The 21,577-nt window shown below is 40.3% G+C and overlaps 2 protein-coding genes across 3 annotated transcripts in view; one reads left to right on the top strand and one right to left on the bottom strand.

The window, feature by feature from the left end:
• Positions 1–8,731, bottom strand: part of LOC125021441 (roundabout homolog 1-like) — an 86,052-nt gene extending 77,321 nt beyond the window's left edge. Inside the window, exons 1-3 of the mRNA XM_047607514.1 lie at positions 8,580–8,731; positions 6,302–6,351; positions 2,774–2,908 (exon numbers count right to left, since the gene is read on the bottom strand). The gene's annotated coding sequence lies outside the window, so the exon portion shown is untranslated. The remainder of the gene's footprint in view (positions 1–2,773; positions 2,909–6,301; positions 6,352–8,579) is intronic.
• A 498-nt stretch (positions 8,732–9,229) lies between these two features.
• On the top strand, positions 9,230–18,979 carry LOC125021421 (protein phosphatase 1D-like). 2 transcript variants are annotated; one of them, XM_047607493.1, is made up of 7 exons: positions 9,231–9,914; positions 11,539–11,767; positions 14,031–14,155; positions 14,277–14,458; positions 14,599–14,826; positions 15,122–15,212; positions 16,869–17,015. In XM_047607493.1, the coding sequence occupies exons 1-6, from the start codon at positions 9,395–9,397 to the stop codon at positions 15,206–15,208; spliced, it is 1,371 nt and encodes a 456-aa protein (XP_047463449.1). In that variant the 5' UTR covers positions 9,231–9,394; the 3' UTR covers positions 15,209–15,212; positions 16,869–17,015. The 2 variants fall into 2 exon arrangements, with proteins under 2 accessions (XP_047463448.1, XP_047463449.1); XM_047607492.1 differs by lacking the exon at positions 15,122–15,212 and having other exon boundaries at positions 9,230–9,914; positions 16,869–18,979.
• Positions 18,980–21,577: the final 2,598 nt, after the last annotated feature.

Raw genomic sequence — 21,577 nt, 5'->3', positions numbered from 1 at the left:
CTTTGTTCAATATATAGATTTTGTCTCACATCAGTCTCGGCACGGCGTGGCTGAAACCTAATTAGCGAATTGTAGCATGCCATCATGCTAAATTGAAATGTGTGAACACGTCGGAGGTCAGCATGTTAGCTTTGTCATTGTGAGCACATCAGCATTTAGCTTAAAGGATCTCTGTCCCCAAGAATAGTTTGTATTCTGTTTTGCATATTGTGCCTCCTGGATCTGGAGTCTTTTAAAACAGCATGAGCTTGGCCTATGTGTGTGCATGACCCAAAATTAGTAAAAAATTAAATAAAATAAAGGCCTAGATTTTACAGCATTCTGCAAAATCCAGCAAAGATGTTAGACATCTCATAAGTTATGAACAAGAAACAATAATATCACACAACAATCTAATATTCAATATGGATGACATTCATATTGGAATCTGCTGTTTCAAACACGCAGATATATTGCTCGCATAATGAGCACGGAGGATTTCATTCTGAACAGGGCTGAATATTACATGTGGGTTGTAATGATATCATTGCGCTGTTTAGTTTTATCCAACACATCTTTTAGAGAGCGCTGAAAGGAGGATGGCACGACGTGAATGTAGGAGAATAAAACATAATAAATACAAAATATAATTTAAAGCTGTGCCAGAGGAAGACAAAAAAAATATGTGAGAAAAACATTAAAACACTCAAAAACGCTGTGCATAATTTAACTCCTGGGGAAAATATTACTGTCGCACCTGGAAATCCACAGTAGAAGCAAAAATGAAAAAAGTCAGTGTTGCGCTATGGAAAGATTTGAGGTTTGCATTGTGTACAGTTAAGTTCTGAACAGGGAATTTCCATTTTTCTCGTGATGGCCTTCATTTCTTGTTAGCATAAGGAAAATAAGCTGTAGTTTAATGCCATGTGGGTCCATCACACTGTGTCATATAAGATGTTACCTCATAACTCGACACATATCCATTAAAATGATAAGACGTCCTGTCTGAAAGACGATGAAATATAAGTTTGGTCCTGCAGAGGCTCCGAGCTAATAATAAGAGGGTGCAGTTGAAAGGAGAAGGGGCCGCCGATGTCCCCCCCTTCCTTCTTCTGTCTGCTGGAGAATAATCACAACTTACCATCTAACATATTGTCAATAAGATAGACTAGAACTCCCCCTCCACCACAGCAGAGGGATCACACACTGTAGAGAGCACTGGAGCGTGAACAGAATCGTCTTTCAGCAAACGCACACACACACACACACACACACACACACACACACACACACACACACACACACAATCCCATCTTTTCGCCCTAAATTTAATACCATGTTCTCAAGGAGACAGGAATGTACAGTGCAATATGTTACAGTGTTTTATGTCAAATGTGCAGTAAATACGTCAAGAAACATTTTCCTGTTGAATGGAGACATATATTAACGCACCTGTAGCATTCGCAGGCGTCAATATAATTATGTGGTGCATACGTATTCCATTGGAATATTTTATGGGCTACTTTTATCCGCGGTTATACTTAAGGTGATTTCTGTTTTATTTTGGGATTAATCCGTAGCTCTTTCGATGCATAGGTGAGCGAAAGTAGGGGGCACAGCCAGGAAGTGTGATTCACTGACAAATTTGGAGTCTAAATCAAGGCCACTGTGGGAGGTGTGAAGGAGGAGGCTCACGCTATTGAGACAGACAGACAGACAGACTCGGAAATGCCATGTACACGCAACCCACCTGCATATATTACTGTCAACCAGGTAAAGTCATGGATCACATACTTTTACATTTCACAGGGCTCGGCATCCTCTAACGGAAAGACTGAGGAGTTGTGAGGAGTTCTTATCAGCACCTGGCAGTTATCGCTGACGTATGGCTGTGTCTTTTGGGGAAATGGATGGGGAGACAAATCCAGGCTTTCATCACTGACACTGTAATACATCGAGGGGGCTATCAGAGCAAGACAAAGGATATTGAAAGTATGAGGGGACATGTCTCAAGCTTTGTCAGGGTTCACAGTAACGAGTCACAGGCAGCTGAGGAGGCACTGTGGTGCAGAAAAACTAGCCGGAGGAATAACCGATGATCCCGCGGACCGGCCACAAAGGGCAGTGGCCCATTGCTGCAGAGGATGAGTGAGCGTAATACTGTGTGTCAGGATCAAGGTGTTTGCTGTTAGGCAAAGTTTCTACAGGCAGTATTTAAATGTAGCTCCAGCAACTGTTGCTTGCACGTTTTCACAGCTCAGTGCATTCAGCTTTTTGTCATTTGTACAAATGTGATTGTTTAGAATCAGTCATTTTACAGCAAAAAAATATGGTTTGTGAGATGCACACTTAATAAAATTAATATTTTGTGATAATTATATATATTGATAAGGGTTAGTGTAGACAGAGCTTTTATTATCCCAGAACCAATCGAAAAAGTACAAAGTTATGATTGATCAATTATTTAACATTTAAAGGACGGTGTGAATGCTGCAGTGCCTCGGTGGAACAGAAGTGACTTCTTCAGTTCTGTTCAATGCCATTAAATGTTTACAGGAAAAACAGGAGGTTGAAACATTAAAGGTTTACCGGAGCATTATTGCCTACGTGCACATTCAGTGTTTGCCACAGATAACTTTCAGCACCACAGCACGTGGACAGAGTCTGAATCAATGCACAGGGAAACGATTCAATCCCCTCCGAAGACACCTATGCGAAAAACATGCGTAACTCACTACGGAGAAATTAGCGATCAAGTCTCACGAATATGAACGAGCAAAACTTTACAACTCACCCCTCGAGGTTAGTCTTCCGGTCTTACTGTTCCATTTTCTCTATTAATGCCAAATCCTTTCCACCGCATGCTGTTGAGCCATCCAAGTAACCAACAGTGAAGGCAGAAAGAGAAAAGAAAAGGTGTGCTGTAGACCTGTAAAAGAAAAAAAAAGACAGGAGGGGGGGGTCAAAAGAAGGAGCCTATGCTGGAGGAAGAGCCTAAATAATCCATCTGTGATCCAGGAGACGCTATCAGATGGGTTGCATACAAATCACAATCCTACCTCTGCAGCAACCTAGGTCCAATATCCTCAGGGTCCTAAGGCTACACTCAGACAGTTTACAGTTAACAGATTAAGTCTGGCACCTTACACACTCCAGAAATGAAGGAAATGGCAAATTTCAAAATAGTATTATCATTTTTTTTTTTTTCGGATTAAAAAACAAACAAGCAAACAAGAAGATGTATCTTTCACTCATGCCGAAGATTATTGTCACTGCTTTCATTCTGTGTAAATCAGCGTGTTGTGCTCCATGCATTTTAAATAAAAATTCATTTTTATGTAATGTTTTATTCATTATCTTTATCTATTTGTGGCAACATCAACATTGTGCAGCTATTTACTATTCATTTTATATTGAGATGTCACTTGCTGTTACATCCTTGATTTAATACAATGTGGGGTTCGGCAGACCTATCTATTCTTGAAGGTTTCTCAAATGAAACTACCTGCAGCAATGGGTAGAGAATCACAGTGTGCAACAAGAGGACGCATTGTTGCATTGTGGTTTCACAATCTGCAGAAAAGTGTCCCACAGGGTCTACATTTACCTGCAGCAAAACCAGCCTGCTTCTCTCCCTCTTGCTGTCTCTGAGTGGAATTGAAATGCTTTCCACCCATTTATTTTTTTTTTTCTTCTTGCTCATTCCTATTCAGGTATATGCAGTGGGGGTGCTGGAACCTTAGCATGCATAGGCCAGAAGGCAAGAAAACACCCAATTCATCATAGAGATAGCAACGACAAACACGTTTACACCAACAGAAATTTTAGAGTTTTGAGTATACCTGACTTTCTGGGTTTTTGTGTTGTCTTCCACTATACACCTCACAGTGTATCTTTCATAGCACTTCACTAACATCAAACAAATATTTTTGCACTTTTAATTTATTGAAAACAATGTCCAAAATGACTGATGAATCTTCTACTGTGTAATGATGTGTGTAACAAACGGGGAATTGATCCGTAACATTGCTCAGCATCTATTTAATCTATTCAGTCCAGCATGGAGCGAGTGATGTGCTCAGCATATACACACTGACTCTGACTCTGCACCAGTTTCATGTATTTGCCGCTTGACACCTAGCAGTAAGGCTTTGGGGTTATTCTTACCAAGAAGATGATGGAAAACTAATGAGAGTCCAGTGCTCCATGTACAGAGTGTGCTGCTGCACTAAAGGGACATCATGGGTGTGACCCAAAACAATTTTCTTTTCAGCTGCGCTCTTATCACCGTCGCTCTTATCGAGATCCTTCATCTAACTCGGCATTGCAGTTTCGAATTAACCCCAAGTCGATATCATGGTCATCGATCATGCTGACAGGAGCAGACTTGTGAGTGTGACATTGGAAAGATAATCATCTCGCGAGGAAACGTGGTCTTCTCCAGCAACATTGTTGCTCTCGCTGATTAGAATGACCAAGACCCTCGCGGTCTGAACCTGAGGCGAGTTAGACAAAAGACTAACAGTTTGACAGTCAGCTCTAAAAAAAAAAAATGTTTTGAAGGATGCAGGACCTATGCATCCCTTTTCTATGCATCTCGTAAAAACAACTTTGCTGATTTTTAGTGTTATTTCTTCATCACTATATCTTTGATTCTTTATCAGAATTGAGACTATAGTCTGAACCACTGTAATTTTCTTCTGGGATCAGCTTCAGAGTATGTTGTTCTTCCAGAAACCAGTGATGCCATTGGTTCCCTGAAGAACAACAACCCATTTAAGCTTGGATTTCCAGCCTCCTCCTCTGGTAATCTGGGGGTCTATGTATGCTCGAGATTGATGCTGCTTCTCTGGTGAATATTGCAAAATAACTAGCATTTCCAACAATACCAATGTCAGTGTATAGACTGTTAGAGTACAGTTAGAAAAGCCTGCAAAGAGAGGCAGCGGCTGCAGCTGCATTACCTATTGAAAGGGAATGTGGCCAGTGGGATCAGAAACTAAGCAGCCAAGAGTAAATGACTGGTGGTGTTCAAACTGTTCTGCAATGCCAACAAAAATGAGATCATTCAGCTGCTATGTATTACGACATGGAGTGTTAATGAAGCCATAGCCCCAAAGTGGCCATGTGTATGTCACTTGGTGAGAGCTGTCCTGGTGACCTTCTTCGAGATAAACTGGACCCAAAAGTTTGGCTGACAAATTAAAGTTAAGGTGGAAAAATATTTGTTTCCTAGATGGAGACTTGTTTAGTTTATGGATTAGAGTGTTAGGAATTATAGTTGAACATGGCCACCTCCATGAGCTGAGCAGGTTTTGAAAACATTTGGGAACTGAGCATCACGCGGTCACATGCAATGGTGTATGTACACCAAGCAGGCACAACAATATGACCACTGACAGGTGAAGTATATAACATTGACCAACTAGTGACAATAAAATGCTCTGCTGGGAAACTTTTAGACCTGGCACTCGTGAGGATGTTACTTAGACATGTACCACCCACCTAAACAAGATCAGGCACTCCCACCCTTTAGCAATGACACAAATAAAAAAATAAATAAAAAAAACATGAAGAAAATGAAGGTGTTGACCTGGCCTCCAAATCCACAAGATTTCAAACTGTAGTATCTGTGGGACGATCCACAGAGGCCCCTCCCCTTTATACACAGGATCCAAAGGCACACACACACACACACACTGACAACATTCTGTTGCCAGACACCACAGTGCACTGTCATGACTGTTTTTTTTTAGGTGCAAGGAGAACCTAGAATAATACATTAATATATTACATAATAATTTCCCCCTGGGATCAATAATGTAATTCTGATATATCTCACATGTCACCTTTGACATGCACTGTATGTCAAACTCAGTGGCAGTTACTGCAATAATGTGATACAGAATACAACATGAATGAAACACCATGAGTGATGGCTGTGAATGAGGACAGACATTGCATTATCAGTGATATTACTTCACTATAGCAAATCGGAAAATACCATTCCTACTATAGTAGGAATGGCATTTTCCAATTTGTCAATCTAATTTACTTGTTTAGAGCTATTACATGAATGGTACAGATGAATTTTAATAGGAAACAAATGGTACACAACATACAAACAATGTACCTCTCCACATTAGAAAGAGGAACACTTGCAGAAAATGCAGCATGCTTAGTTAATTTCACTGGTCACTTGCTTGTTCATTAGAGTTCTTAGTTGTAGTGTTGAATATTCAAACTTAAATGTATTTCACTTCTCAGTATGAGGTTCCATAAGACAGCCAAACAGTAACAGTGAGATAAGCACTGTACTGACCTTTGAGATAGTGTTGGTAGTAGCCACTTTCCTCATGTGTTTTCTTTTTTCTGTTAGAAAAAGAAAGAGCAGGTTTTGGTTACGACTGGGCTGCAGGAACCTGTTAACCTTTGGTCTTAGCCTGTCCTGTTCCATTATTGGTCTTAGTGGTCTTAGTGGTCTTAGTGTTCTTAGTGTGTTTCTTTATTCAAGTTGTGGACTTGTCACATATACAAATGGGCAACCCTGGGGTGTAGTGATGTCCTAATATCATTTATTTACTCTGGGCACCATGTACCCTCACCAATTAATCATTGCACGTTGACTACACTATTCACTGATGAGGAAACAAATTCATATTGATCTCACACATACAAACACCCGCACGCACTCATTGAGTTTAACCGTGATTCGATATGACCAGAGGTTAGATTAGCATACATTTATATGGTAATACCAGAGTCCTTTTTCCCTTTCCCCTCTTTGGTTGGGCTGACTGACACCTTAGCATCAACACAATCCGGAAGCCAACAAAGCTATTTTTATGGGCGGATCATTATACAAGAGCTGCATGGGGAATCAGTGAGAATGCAATCCAGGTGTCACTGCCCCTTGGTAATCTCCCTCGTCTTCAGGAATTCATTTTCTCAGCAGCTTCACTTGAAAGTGACATTCTGACACCATTTACATGGAAATCACTTTGCCTCTTCATCTGTAATAGTGGTCTGTGTGCAGACAGGACCTCTGAGGTCTGGACTATTAATGGACATCAACCGAAAAGAGTAGAAAGAAAGAAAGAAAGAAAGAAAGAAAGAAAGAAAGAAAGAAAGAAAGAAAGAAAGAAAGAAATTATAACTGAGGGTTAAAGTCAAGGTCAGAGCTTCGGGTATTAAGGGATAAAGCAGCAATGGAGACACTGACGGAAAGCATAATGTGGGAAATCTCTTTTTCTCCCACTTAAACGTATATCCTCTTCACCCCTTTTCCCTAGAGATGGAAAGATTTTCCATGAAAGAAGAAAAGAAATCCACCCACAGAGCTCACAGCTGTGTGAGTTGTGTTGAGAGGAATACATGCAACATATTTTTCAGGAATTTTGTAAGGTCATAATCAAGTGTTTGAATGCAGGAATGGTTCTTTTTTGTTCATGTCAATTATTTCAATGATTTAATTTGAAAAGAAAATTGTACATGAACTTTCTCAGGGATCCCTGGCTGAATTTAATAAAATAGAAATAACATTATTCCAGCCCAACCACACCAATCACACATTTTAAATCCCAGAAATTCGAATAGGTAGACAAAAGCAGTGTACAGAGATGTGTATGCACTGCTGAACACTGCAGACATGTGCTGATTGCTCAATATTATTTGTGATTTCAGACACAAATGTATGCTCACACACAAACACACTAACATTACATACAAAAATGTGGACCACCTTGTCAAGTCAGTGTGCGTCTTTGGTATGTATGTTGTATGATAATGAAAGTGAAATCGGTTTCATATCACAATGATAAAATGCCTTAAGATGTCACATATAAGGTCCCTGGAAATGTTTTCTCTGATGAAATGAATAAATGTATGTGTGCGGCCCTCCTGTTATTTGCCAAAGTTTCTATTTTGAAACTGCTGAATTTGTATGGCTGGATTAACACTGCCTCCCCCTGGCATTACAGTGGCATTACTTGGTGAACACCTCATGAGCCCATGTCCAGTAATAAAACACAAACATTGGACCTTATTTCTTGTTGAGCAGTTTTATGAAACATTTTTCTTTACAATAATATCCCACATCTACAACAGAACATCAATAAGGGAGGCAAACCCTACCTCATCTGGTTTGTTCAGCAAATGTTTCATGATACAAGCAAATTAAAAATATGTTTATAAGCTATATTCAGAAACTAATATACAGAATTTTGACTAACCACTGCAAGGAAAGTCTTAGTAAAATGCCATGAAAATGTGAATACGTCCTCACTGGGGGGAGAGCCCTACAGCCTCACCATCAAAAAAATGCTAGGCGCTAACAAAATAAAGTTTGGGTACAAGGTCAGGGTAAAACTCTATATTTATTTTCATTCATTAAAATTAAAATATTACATGTCTTTTGAAGGTTTCATTTCAAATCAGGTGAGTATGACTAGCTGGATGGCTAAACCTAGCTAACGCTGTGATTACCACTTCCCAGTCCGTAAAAGCTGCACAAAAGTAGTAGTAGCCTACAGGCTCTGAACATATGGTTATATTTATGAACGACAGACCCATAGTTGCCGGACACAACTTGAGACCTTTACCTGTTTACTTTAGCTTTCTCTGCCACACTTAAATGATTTCTCCTCACCCTTAGAAGTAATTTTTTAAGGCGCAGTTTGAGGCATGGAGATAATGCTGAAGCACGTGATGGTGCCTGTGGAACGTATCAGTGGAAAACTGAGAGTGACATTCAGTGAGTCTTCAAAGGAGACATATTTCACCTGCTATTTCTGTGGTCTGTGGTTGGCTAACGTTACATATGAATCCAACGTTTGCGCAATTTACATAGGACACTGCAATTTTTCGATGAAAATACATGCTAATCTCTAATGTGTGCACTGTTTTAGTCAGAGAAATGGACAGGACACAACACAACACCGACATCCAGGACTAAACAGCACATAGCAATGAGCCCAAATTGCACTTTTTTTAAAGGACAGTTTATTAAATGTAAACATTCTCCCACTTTACTTATTCGTCTTGGAACTAAAACCAATAGAAAAGGTCTGGAGCTGTCGTTATTTACAGGTTATTATGTTACCAATCTGGCCCGCTAGTGATCAAATTTGGGAGAATGTGGCCCCCGAACTATGAGTATAACACCCTAGGTTTACGAGCTTTAGTAAAGGCAGCATAGTAGCTAGGCGTGCCATACGAATCGTCTGTGTTGATTGGTAGGGACATATGACGCCATTACGTACAGCGGGACGTCTAGGAGAAGATAAACAAAAAGGAAGGAAGCCTTCGGCCACACAATCGCGGCAAAATTGGTTTAAATTCCTGTCTTGCAAGCTGTAGTTACCAGCTGCATGCGCCCTTTTATTGCTTAGATAGCTACCATTAGGCGTTCGGAGTCATGGACGACGCGCTAATATTTCGCATGAGTGCATTTTCCGAGCAAGGAGGGAGAAAATACATGGAGGATGTTGTCGAGATAAGAGTCGAGTACGAGCCGACGTCGTCGTCAATCGAAGATTACTCAAAGTCGCAGGGGCATGGAGAGCAGGAAAAGGCTGAGAGCGAAGCCACGAAACAGACTGAAAATGACACACACGATAGCAGTGCTCCTGCCGGGTCGGGTCCAGTCTCCGCAGCGTGGGTAGAGAGTTTATCAAACGAGGACAGCGGCGGCGGCGGCAGCGCACCAGTGGCAAGCGAAAAAGACGCAGAGCTCGTAGTCGACACTCGGAAATCTGTGGCGTTTTTCGCCGTTTTCGACGGCCACGGGGGCCGGGAGGCTGCACATTTCGCCAGTGAGAATCTGTGGGGTTTGCTGAAGAGGCAGCGGGGCTTCTGGTCGAAGGATCATGGTGAGGTGTGCGCTGCTCTTCGGAAAGGGTTCATCGCATGTCACCATGCAATGTGGAAAGAGCTACGTAAGTCAACAAACTTAGCGTACATGTAGTTTTCTGTCTAGATCCATTCTGCTTTAAACATTTGTCTCTAACCGTTACCATTACTCACAATAATCCTTCACAAGCCTCGGAATAGAAGGAATAGTACATGACGAGCTGTGTCACATGAGGCATCATCCTACTCAGTCGGTAGGATGTTGCCCATCCTCTGCCAGTCACATTGCAGATTGTGACAAGTCCTCATGACCCCCCATTTTTTTGTTGTTTGTTTGTTTTGATATCCTATTTTATGTGTCTTAAAGTCATAGTTGTGCTGTGGATCATTGTCTGCACATGGAATAGCTGTACGCAGTAGTGAAGGCAAAACCTGCTGGAGAAATTCTATGAGATGAAATCTTTCTCTTAACTGTCACAATGTTTTCCTGTCTCAGGGAGTGCCATCTAAATGTCGTTAAAGTGTTATATCCTCGGTAATATGACAGTTCTCCTTGATTCATGAAGCACAGTGTTCTAACTTGGCGTCATTCTGCATTTGGGTGTGAACCCCTATTTTGTCAAGTCGAGAAATATATTTGTTTGACTTAACTCCTGTTAAGAACCAGGCTGTGAATAAGGACAATACGAAATAAAACAAAACCGTTGTTGTGCTAAAGGCCTTGGGCTGTATAGGTGCTCCTTGAGTGGAGTCGATCAGGTTCAAACATGCACATTTGGCTCTGACTTGCTTTTAAACTGGACATGGTGCATATTTGTTTACATGTGTTCTAACATGATTTATGGTAGTGTAAGACTTTGCCTTGTAGTTGTGTTGGCAACATTGGCTCATTTATGACTGATGATGTCTTTTTTCATGTCTTATTTCTTATAATCATTGTATGCCTTCAGTAGTGTATAGAGACTTTTTATTATTATTAGCTCTTTTTACCTTCAGGGTACCCTCTTACCAGTTGCTGCATCTACATGGAGATTATTAATCTGACTAAAAGTCCAATCTGTGCAAAAAAGCCTCATGTAATACTTCAGATAGAGCAGTCTGACCTGATGCAGGGTAAAGGAAATCTCAATCAAAATGAGAGTGCTGGGGTAAAACATTAGCACCCAGTAATGATGAAAATGGCTTGATCCGATTATTTTTATTTTCTGGTTTTGAATAAATCTGTTCTTACTGTGCACGCCTGTCCCACATGAGGTAAACACCGGGAGACGTTTGGGAGGGACAGAAACAGCAACAGGGCGTTAGAAAAACAAGCTCTTTTCAAACGGGTGTTTAAAACGATGAGCAAAGTCAGTCATCTTCTTTATCAGTACTGTCGACCTGGGAAAAACACTTCTTCTGATATATTTGAGCGACCGGGTAGAACCATTTGAGCATTTCAGAAACGTATTATAATTTGATGTGATCTGAAGTGTGTTCATTTTATTAAATGTCGATTTATACAGTTAAGGTGGGATCTGTAATCAGAGTGATTTTAGTCAAATAAATAAATATCCTCCATGTAAATCTAACCAGTGTTATTAAGTAATTTCTCCTGAACTGAACTAACCACGTTATTTTTTTCTTTAAATTCTATAAAAGGATTTTAACTGTGTTAGATCTGTTATTTATTTTTGCTGTCATCCTTTTATTTACCCTGTTCCCTTACAGCGGAGTGGCCAAAGACCATGACCGGCCTGCCAAGCACATCGGGCACCACAGCCAGTGTTATCGTGATCCGTGGAGTTCACATGTATGTCGCCCACGTAGGAGATTCGGCAGTAGTGGTCGGAGTGAAAGAAAATGACTCTGATATCACGCTCCAGGCGCTCGAAGTGACGCAAGACCACAAACCTGAACTTCCTAAAGAAAAAGAGAGGATAGAACGACTGGGTGGCAGGTGAGTTGTCCGCACAACTTTACAGATGAAGTCTTCCGTGGAGGGAGGCACTCTCCAATGTTTACTCAGATGTCACATGGAACGCTTGTATTTGCTCTGCCCATGCATGCTGTACTTCCTCAATAGCTGGTCCAAACAATTTTTTTTTTCTTCTATCCATTAATCAGATTTTTTATCATGGGTTGGATAATCTTTCAGTTGTTCTTTTTTTTTTTTAATTCATCTTTATTGATCCTTTGGTTAACTTACCACTAAATGATAAATATTATTTCCACAATTAATATTTAATCGTTTCACTTTTATCAAACAATGCTGTTCTTCACAATAATGATTTTTTTTTTTTTAAGTGTATTCCTATTTAGCAGATTTTATTTTGGTAGTGATTAACTTAGTGCTGAGTGTGATTTAACTTCTAAGCCGCTGTTTATTTTAGTTAATAATGCACCTGCGTTTACTTCTAATGTATAGTATGGTAGTACAGTTAACTTCATGTTAATGTTCACTTGACTATAATTCCTATGTATATACTGTATGTTCTTCTGTCTCTGTTTTTTTGTACACTGGTTGATATACTACAGCGGGTAAAATAAGTATTGAACACGTCACAATTTTTCATAGTAAACATATTTCTAAAGGTGCTATTGACATGAAAATTTCATCTGGTGTCGGTAACAACCCAAGTAATCCATACATAGAAAGAAACTAAAACAAAGAAGTTCAGAAATTATGTGTAATAATGGCAAAATAACTGAGGGAAAAAGTATTGAACACATACAGAAAAGGAAGTGGAAAAAGGCATGGAACGCCAAGACAGCAGCTGAAATCTATGAGTGATCAGAAAACCATCCTGCCCCTTGTCAGTGCAAATGAATATCAGCTGGTTCAGTCCAAACTCATGGCCGATAAAAAGGTGTGTCATTACCAAAGTGTCACATATGGAACATCTCATGATAGGTAAAAGCAAAGAACTTCCGCAACCTTATTGTTGCAAAACATTCTGGTGGCATTGGTTACAGAAGGATTTCTAAACTTCTGAATGTTGCGGTGAGCTCTGCTGGGGCCATATTCCGGAAGTGGAAAGAACATCATTCAACTATAAACTGGCCACGAACAGGTGCTCCTCGCAAGATTTCTGACAGAGGAGTGAAAAGAATTATCAGAAGAGTTGTCCAAGAGCCAAGGACCACTAGTGGAGAGCTTCAAAAAGACCTGGAATTAGCAATACAGCAATGCACTCAACGGCCATGACCTGCATGCCCTGTATGCACACTCACCACGCAAGACTCCATTTATGAAGAAAAGGCATGTTGAAGCTCATTTAAGTTTGCTGTACAACATTTGGACAAGACTGTAAAATACTGGGAGAACATAGTCTGGTCAGATGAGAGCAAAATTTAACTCTCTGGATGCCATAACGCACACCGTGTTTAGAGGACAAAACGCACTGCACATCACCCCAAAAACGCCACACCAACAGTGAAGTATGGAGGTGGGAACATCATGGTGTGGGGCTGTTTTTCTGTGTATGGTACTTGCAAACTTCATATAATTGTTCATTATAATTGAATGTACCATGGGAGCCATGGAAACACTCAACCGGTTTCAGAGAAAGAAAACAAAGCTACTGGAATGGCCCAGCCAATCACCTGACTTGAATCCAATTGAAAATCCCTCAACCTTCAAGATTTAAAGACTGTTTGTGTGGAAGAATGGGACAAAATCACACCGTGCAATGCATGTGACTAGTTTCTCCATACAGGAGGCGTCTTGAAGCTTCATTACTAATGAAGGCTTTTGTACAAAGTATTAAATAAATATTAGTAAGCGTGTTAAATACTTTGTCCCTCGGAAACAAATGTAAAGTAAGCAGCGCTACCAAACTAGCCATTAGCATCTACTCAAGGGTCTTTTTTTGTTGAGTTCTTGTCTCAATAAGAACAGAAGAGAGAACGCACCAGTGTGTACGAATACTGACACTGCCATGTTTTTGCTTTAAGGTCATAAAGCTGACAGGTTCTCTGCTGAGGTGCTCCTACATAGCTTTTCTGCTGCAGTTGAAGTTCCTCTCAGCTTTACACAGTGTAGTTGTCATTTTTATTAGAATTCAGACACTTTTTCACCATTGGGTTTGGGCTTTTTCACTTGCTGCCAGCATATACCATGCACATCGACATAGTTACGTAGTCGGTCATGTGAACACATCTCCTGCCATGTTTTAAATGCTGTATTGAAGTATGTTGTTGTGTTTTTCTGGCAACTGCAGTGTAATGAAGAAATCTGGAGTGAACCGTGTCGTGTGGAAGAGGCCCAGGCTAACACACAACGGCCCTGTGAGGAGGAGTACCGTCATTGACCAGATCCCGTTCCTGGCTGTAGCCCGATCCCTTGGTATAGAACTTACCTCCTTTCTCAGTATTAGTATCTATACAATTATACCATATTGTATAGTTATTTTTAAGCCTGTTTAATTATTCCTTGACATTGATCATAACATCTTAACTGTTTCCAGGGGATCTCTGGAGCTATGATTTCTATAGTGGGGAGTTTGTTGTTTCTCCTGAGCCTGATACCATGGTGATGACCCTCGATCCCAAGAGACATCGCTATATCATTCTTGGAAGTGATGGACTGTGGAATATGATGCCACCTAAGAACGCTGTTAATATGTGTTACAGCCATGACAAAATGGTGGTATGTAGTAGCACCGCTATTTATTCTGTATTACTTCTTTTTATTTATTTATTTTTTACATGTATGGTGTTTTTTCTATCTAAAATTGTTGTCTTATCAGCCTATGAGTTTTTTTCTCCGTTTCCTCTTGATTTCTTAAGGGACCAAAGGGAATGTCCTGCGCCCGTCGGCTGGGTTGCACAGCCCTACTGTTTTGGAAGGAACGTATGCTCCGTGCAGACAACACAACGGTCATCGTCCTGGCCCTCCAGGAGCGTGGAGGCCCACCTATCCCTATGCACCGAGATGAGATTGTTGTTGACATGTCTAGAGGAATTGACCATGTTCCGTACCCAGGAACTCCTTATAACACATGTGAGGTCCCAAAGGTTAGTGCATTTTCTTTTTGAATGTTTAGCTATGACATGTAAGCAGTACAGAAAAATTACATATTGTCCACTGCTGGGGACGCTCAGAATCACAATACACTGAATATTTCTGTCTATCTGTTTGTCATTTGCTGTTCACTGTATTGTCCTTTATATATTTTAGTCCATTTGTATTGTCATTTTTAATACTTTCATCAGTTAAAATATGATGGGTTGTTGGTCTTACGCCACACCAGCCGTTTATGTCAGGGCACCATTGCTTCACCAAATCACTCTTTGTTTTCGGGGCCAACAGGCGGCGAATGAGGATGGCATGTTTTATGAAGAAGATGATGATATATTTGGAGAAGAACATGAGGGATGGCCATGCCTGGAGTGGTAGTGAGGTGACTGCTCAGTAATAAAACATGCATCAGATTGTGAGCAAAATCATGCCAGCTCAACATCCAGGCTAGTCTTGTTGAATCTGCTAGCACTCTTCAGCTGTGTGAAGAATGACAAAATGTTGGTCAGTAGTAGTAGTAGTGAGGTAACCTCCTCAAAAACACAGAATTCGGTTGGTTATGCTGTGTATTCAAAACAGATGACTGGGTACAGTAGCTAACAGCTGTACTTCTGTCTAAATAATTATGCTACAGGTATGTTATATAGTTACTTTGTTCAAGAGATGTTGAAGTGTCAATCTCAAAGATTTGCGCCGATAGCTCACTGGTGACGTTATATGAAATCCTTGCATCTACCATTTTATTAACAGGGTGTCCGTGGCAACATTTCTGCACAAAGTCACCAATCACCAAACAGTGACTTTTAAAACACAGTTAAAACTACTGGTAATCTAGCTACAAGTAATTTTCAGTGGAAGCCAACAATTTCAAGCTTCCTGTCAGTGCTTTAATGATTTTCTCTCTCCTCAAAGTCTTGTATTCGATTCTCTGTATAAGCAGCCGGTGGATCCATTCTGTCTAAAAATGGAAGAAAAAAGGTGTTTACATTAGCAGTTTCCAAGGCATATTTAACTTGAATTCAGAGAATGCAGCTTCTGCATGATTACCAGATCTGTAGTGTATGTATACAGTATAAACAGTTGTCGACATAACAACGCCGACCAGGGCTTGAGCAACACCTCATCAGCAACTTAGCGAGAATGTAACTGGCCATGCTGGTCGCTGTTAGTGTGAACAGAGTTCAGGCAGATCTGCTGTCACAGTGGGGAAAAAGAAAGGATTATCCTAGTTCACGTGTGTATGAAGTGTGGTTTTGTAATCCTTCTAAATTTGCAACTATGTCCACACAACGGAAATATGACTAATGTTACGGAGGTGTGGTGCTGTTTGGATAAAAAAAAAAAAAAACAACAAAAAAAACTAAACTAAAAAAAACACTTGTAGTTACCACTTGTGGCCAGAGGTGTCGCCAAAAAGAAGGGAACAAAGATCTTCGAGATTGATACTTTTAAGTTTGCAGTGTTAATTCTGGAACAATTGTGGCACAATGCTCACTAGTGAAACCATATAACACGCATATTAGTACCTGGTATTCCATGCGAATTAACTAAGTAGATGAAAACTGTTTATTCATGATTGGATTCTGTATCAGTTAATGTGCTTTTAGATAAATAAATACCATCATTTCTATTTGAATGCTATCTGAAGCAGAGTAAAAAGAAAGTGACTAGCTATATATTTGGGGATACTATGTTAACACTGACCAATTAAATATGTATTTACTTATTTATTTATCAATTTAGGTGGTTTTGAGCCACCAGCAGTAATTGTTTTTTTAATGGTAAACCACATATTTATATTTACTGTCTACATTCTCTTCAATCCACATTTACCTCCATAGTCTTCATCCATTTGTAACAGCTTTCATTTATTTTTAGTGTCAACATGATGAATGTTATGTTTCAAAGATTTTTCTTTATTCTTGGCAGGAAAGCCTGAATGAACTGCAATTGCATTTAGTACAAGATGGTGCAAAAAATGGGTGATTCCAGTTACATTTAAATAATGTTATTTCTTTCATTCACTTTATTTCAATAGAGTGATATGGTGAACGACCCCTCCCCCTTCAAAGGAAGATCCTCCTCTCTGGAGCAGGCATTTGGGCTGTACGAAGCGGCTTTCTCTGCCACCACAGGCCTCTTACCTGATGTTGACTCTGTGAGCGCCACTCTTCCTCCCACACATGGTCCGGTGAATGTTTTCGAAAAGCAAGACCTCACGACCCATGTGGACTGCACCACTTCTGCTCCTCCATTAAAGCGGTCTCGCCGCTGTCCGCAAGGCTCCCCTGAAATCAAAGGTCCTCACCGTCGACTCAGCCGGCCCCCCAACAAAAGCCTGACCCAGAAGACATCTCCTGGCAAAATACAAACCGAACAGTCCCAACAAACTCAAACTAGAGAAAGGAGCTCCTCCGACGTGTCCTACCACAGCACCACGACACTGCCTTGTGTGTGTGCTGAATCGTAGAAAGTGTTATTACCCTAATACTAAATAATAATCTGCATTGTGTTGACTTTATTCATATATCTGGCCTAGTCCTAGGTGTATACTTTTTCATACAGAGCATTTGTTTTTGTGAATATGGAGTTGAAGATTGTAAATGTGTTGCTCTTTCGAATTTTTTTTTTTCTCTTCTGCCCATCTTTAAAATGTAGTGTCGGCAGATATTTTAAATTTTTAAATGTTTTATCTTACCCTATTTTCATACTTTTAAGTATGTACAGTATATCTAAAAGATGTATTTTGAAGAGAATAGATCACTGCAATCTGACCTAACACCAGTTCACCACAATTATGACCCTTCTAATCTTCCTTATTTTTACTTGGGATTGTGTGACATGCCAGTCTTTCCTTGACTGGGGTTAAAACCTCAAACTAATTGTCTGGAATCCATCATCTTAGATTAAATGTGCTACCTTTGCATTGTCCGGGATAGACTGATGGTTCATTTTGCATGACATGTCGTGGAGTTCCATACTGTAGGGTTCAAGCAGCGGTTTGAGGTAATGATGCGGGTATTGATTTAGAATCTGTATAGTTTGTATTTATGTGTTTGGACTATTATGAACTGTCACAAATGTTCCTCGGCTAATTGATGAATTTCATACAAAGCTTGCGAGGAGGCGTTAAAGGGTCGCTCCACTCAACTCAGAAGACGATTGTATTATAATGTACATGGTCTCATACTGACCCTTTAATGGTGTTTTCCTTTCATCAGAGTTTGTATCGTTCCATTCCAAGCGCCTTCATTTCATTATTATTTGTCATCTTGTCAATGAAAAGGCAGTTTCATGTTGTTTTAAAAACCTTGGACCTCTCTAGAAGTACATTTAAGGCGGGAGTAGAGCTTGTTGGCTGTATTGGGTGTCTACGTACTGTAAAAGCTGAGATCAGTACCACCAGGGAGTAACACGACTCCAGCACGTCTTCCTCTTTCTAGTCATATACTGTATCCTTTGTGTATGATTAACATCCCTACCTTGTGTTTCAAGCATTACTTAATGGTACGTTTGTTGAATACAGCAAGTGCCACATTCACATTAGTGATCAAACTTGTGTTAACATGGCAGCTCCGTTACAGTTCTCTAGCTGACTAGTCTCCTCCTTTTTGCTTAAAACATGTCATGGATGCCTTAGCACAGTTGAGTCATTGGTGCTTTTCACACACACACACACACACACACACACACACACACACACACACTCATATTTGGGACCCAAACAGTTGAGGATGTCTAGAATGTGTTGATGTAAGCCTGGCCGTGACCCGGCCTCGACCATTTATCATGCACCTTCGCCTCTGCCGTTTTACCATTTGCACTGCAGCACACTAATCCTGCCCCACGTGGTTGATGTTTCCCAGTTGCTTTGGGCAGTTTTGTTCATTTTTGTACAGTACGTCAATATGCAATAGAAGTTTGTACTATACATTATTATGCAAAGTGATGGAGTCTGGCATGCTCAGATCTACTCTGTATGTTGTGATAATGGATGTTAATGGGTGTCTTTTGACAATTACAATTCTCTGGACTTTGCATCCACTGCAGCCAGTTTTCAGGACTTACTGTAGGAGTTACATACTTTTGAACAGTTACAGGAAATACAGTGTCTGTGTGTTGTAATAAAGTTCTCATTTTTTAAATGGCCCCATCATGTCCGTTGCGGTGTATGTCATGTGATCCGTGACTTCTTTCCGCTTGTTTCTGTTTTACTTGTGGATTAACGTTGTCATTGACAGTTATTCCAGTAGATGGCAGCGATGTAAAGGGATCAAACAGTTGCACCTTTTCAGCATAACAGAAAACTGTGAGGTCAAATACCACAGGTATGCCAGTCACTTACATAGGCATACATTCTTTTAGTTCAGAAATCCAACCATGAAATCCAACATGGAGAAGAGATTCTTAACTGGAATTCAAAAGTGTACATTCACATGAAATGAGCTAAGTAGACACTGAGTTATTTTAAATGGGATGCATGACATGTCATACTCCATATTCAATTCATTCACAGATCACAGGAGTATTTGAATGTAGCCACTAGAAAAATTATAATATTTAAGAAAAAAAAAAAGACATGGTCTCAAATATGCAGCCTGTTTAAATCTTTCCTCTGATGTCCTTGTGAAGTGAAATGGACTGTACTTTTACTTTTCCTTACCCATAGTCTGCTCTTGAGACATTACAGACATCAGATCCATGATAGCTGTGTCTTCACTTGAATATTTCATTGACTGTCAGCCCAGCATCTGCTGACCTGCCTGACACGCAACATTCCCCTCTTACTGCAGACAGTCTGTCACTCCACATCAGCGAGTGGAGCGTGAACACAGTGTCCACCTCCTCTCGCTGCAGCCCCCCCAACCCTCGAATTTCCTACAAATAAGCACTAACACGGCCATCTAAAGAGGAGCCTTGAAAGCAAACCGAATATGACAATACATCCATGAAACAGTCATGCGAAAAAGGAAGGACATCTCCTGGAAAGTGAAACATCAGCTCACTGAAATATTTAGGCCGTATTTCTATGCAAAGACGCTTCACTTGCAAGATGCTTGGGGATTTTCTTGCATGTACTGACATTCCACATCCTCCCACAACATCGGTGATTTAGATCTGAACAAATTCAAATCTAAATCATCCCATAACCCTCCTTTGCCTCTTGAGGAGGAATGATCCTCGTGCAGCTTAAAGGTTCTGCTCGGGGTTTTACTTCGACTCACAGACAGATGGCCTTGCAATATTTTTGAACACACTTTGGTTTCATGCAGAATTCCAATCACTCATTGAATCAATCACTGCAGTGCCAAACCATAACATTTTTACTACCATGCTTCACAGTTGGAATGAGGTTCTCCTCCTGAAAGGCTGCTTTGATCTGCCGTTACTGTTGCCAGACAACTCTATCTTCAATTCATCTGTCCAGAGCATGTCATTCCTGAAGGCCTGTTCTTTGCCGGGATGCTCTGTAACTGCAACTGTAGTGATTCCCTTATGTGCTTCTTGGACCGCAAAGGCTTTTTCCAGGCAGTCGTCCCATCCGGGACAAATTTGTGCTATCACTCTCTGACCGTAGACACTTAGTGACATCAACTTATTTTTGCTTCATATGCTCTGTCTCTCCGTCCTAAATTCTCTTGTCTCATCCACAAGTTTTCTTAAATGTTGGAGAGCTCCTTAGATTTTTGAATTGCAGCAGAGCCTATGCCCCTGTTCTGTATAAATATCTTGAGGACGTTCTAATCTTGAACGCCTCTAATTCATGTTTTATGATTTGAATTGTGTGATAAAAGCAGGAGTGTACATACCCTTTTCCATGTGACTGATTTGTTCTTTGTTGTTCTTTTTTTTTCTTTTTTTTTTGCTTTATCTAAATTTAAAAATGTGTTTATTGTCTCCATTGAGGAAGTTAGATCGAGGATCAAGTGTTTGCTTGTCCAGATATGTCAAAAAAGACAACAATTCTTATGCAAAGCGATTATTTTTTCATATGATTGCATGACTATATGCCAACATTGTAACACGCTTGGTGGCTACCAAACATCAAAAACATGTCGCCAAGAAACAAGATTAATGCTTCCACGTTGGATGTACATTGCAGGTATAGCAATGCTGGATGCATTGTAACCATTGTAATGTGCGCATCCTTCAGTGGCCGGACATGCACAGGAAACTCCCCCTCCTTCTGCCTCCTGCACACCATCAACTCAGAAGTCCTCTCTCTTTTGTGTGTTGAAGTGATTTCTGTAAAAGTAACTGTTATTCAGCATTTAGTAGCTCCAGCTGCTCACTTCCAATCCCAATGGTTTGAAGTATGTAGAGAAACTCAGCACAATGCATGCAGCAGCATTTGAGCTAAATTCCAAAAGGCACAAAGTGACCATACATAGAGGTTGATGTATAGCGTTTACTATAGCACTATAAATTCTAACATGGTATTTAATCATATTAATTTAGTGGCCATAACTTTGTTTTTGTCAACTCTAAGTTTGCAGAGATTTGGTATCAAACAGTTGGACCAATTCACTGTTTTTATGTTCTATCCCCTTTGAAAAAGTTCACTCATTGGCATCCAGGTCATGCTGATGAAGTTGTGGAAAATCTTGGTGTCACATGGTTAAAGAGACTTGACAAGCACATCTGAATCGTCGTCGTCTGTCTCAGCTGGAGATGACTGTTCTTAGTGAAGATGGTCTTCATCGTAGGTTGTTCCTTGTTCACCTGTGCTGCGTTTCAAGTGATGTT

This window comes from Mugil cephalus, chromosome 15, assembly GCF_022458985.1.
Source record: "Mugil cephalus isolate CIBA_MC_2020 chromosome 15, CIBA_Mcephalus_1.1, whole genome shotgun sequence".
Classification (NCBI taxonomy): domain Eukaryota; kingdom Metazoa; phylum Chordata; class Actinopteri; order Mugiliformes; family Mugilidae; genus Mugil; species Mugil cephalus.
Note: the sequence above shows the minus strand (reverse complement) of the source record. Positions and strands in the feature narration are given on the sequence as shown.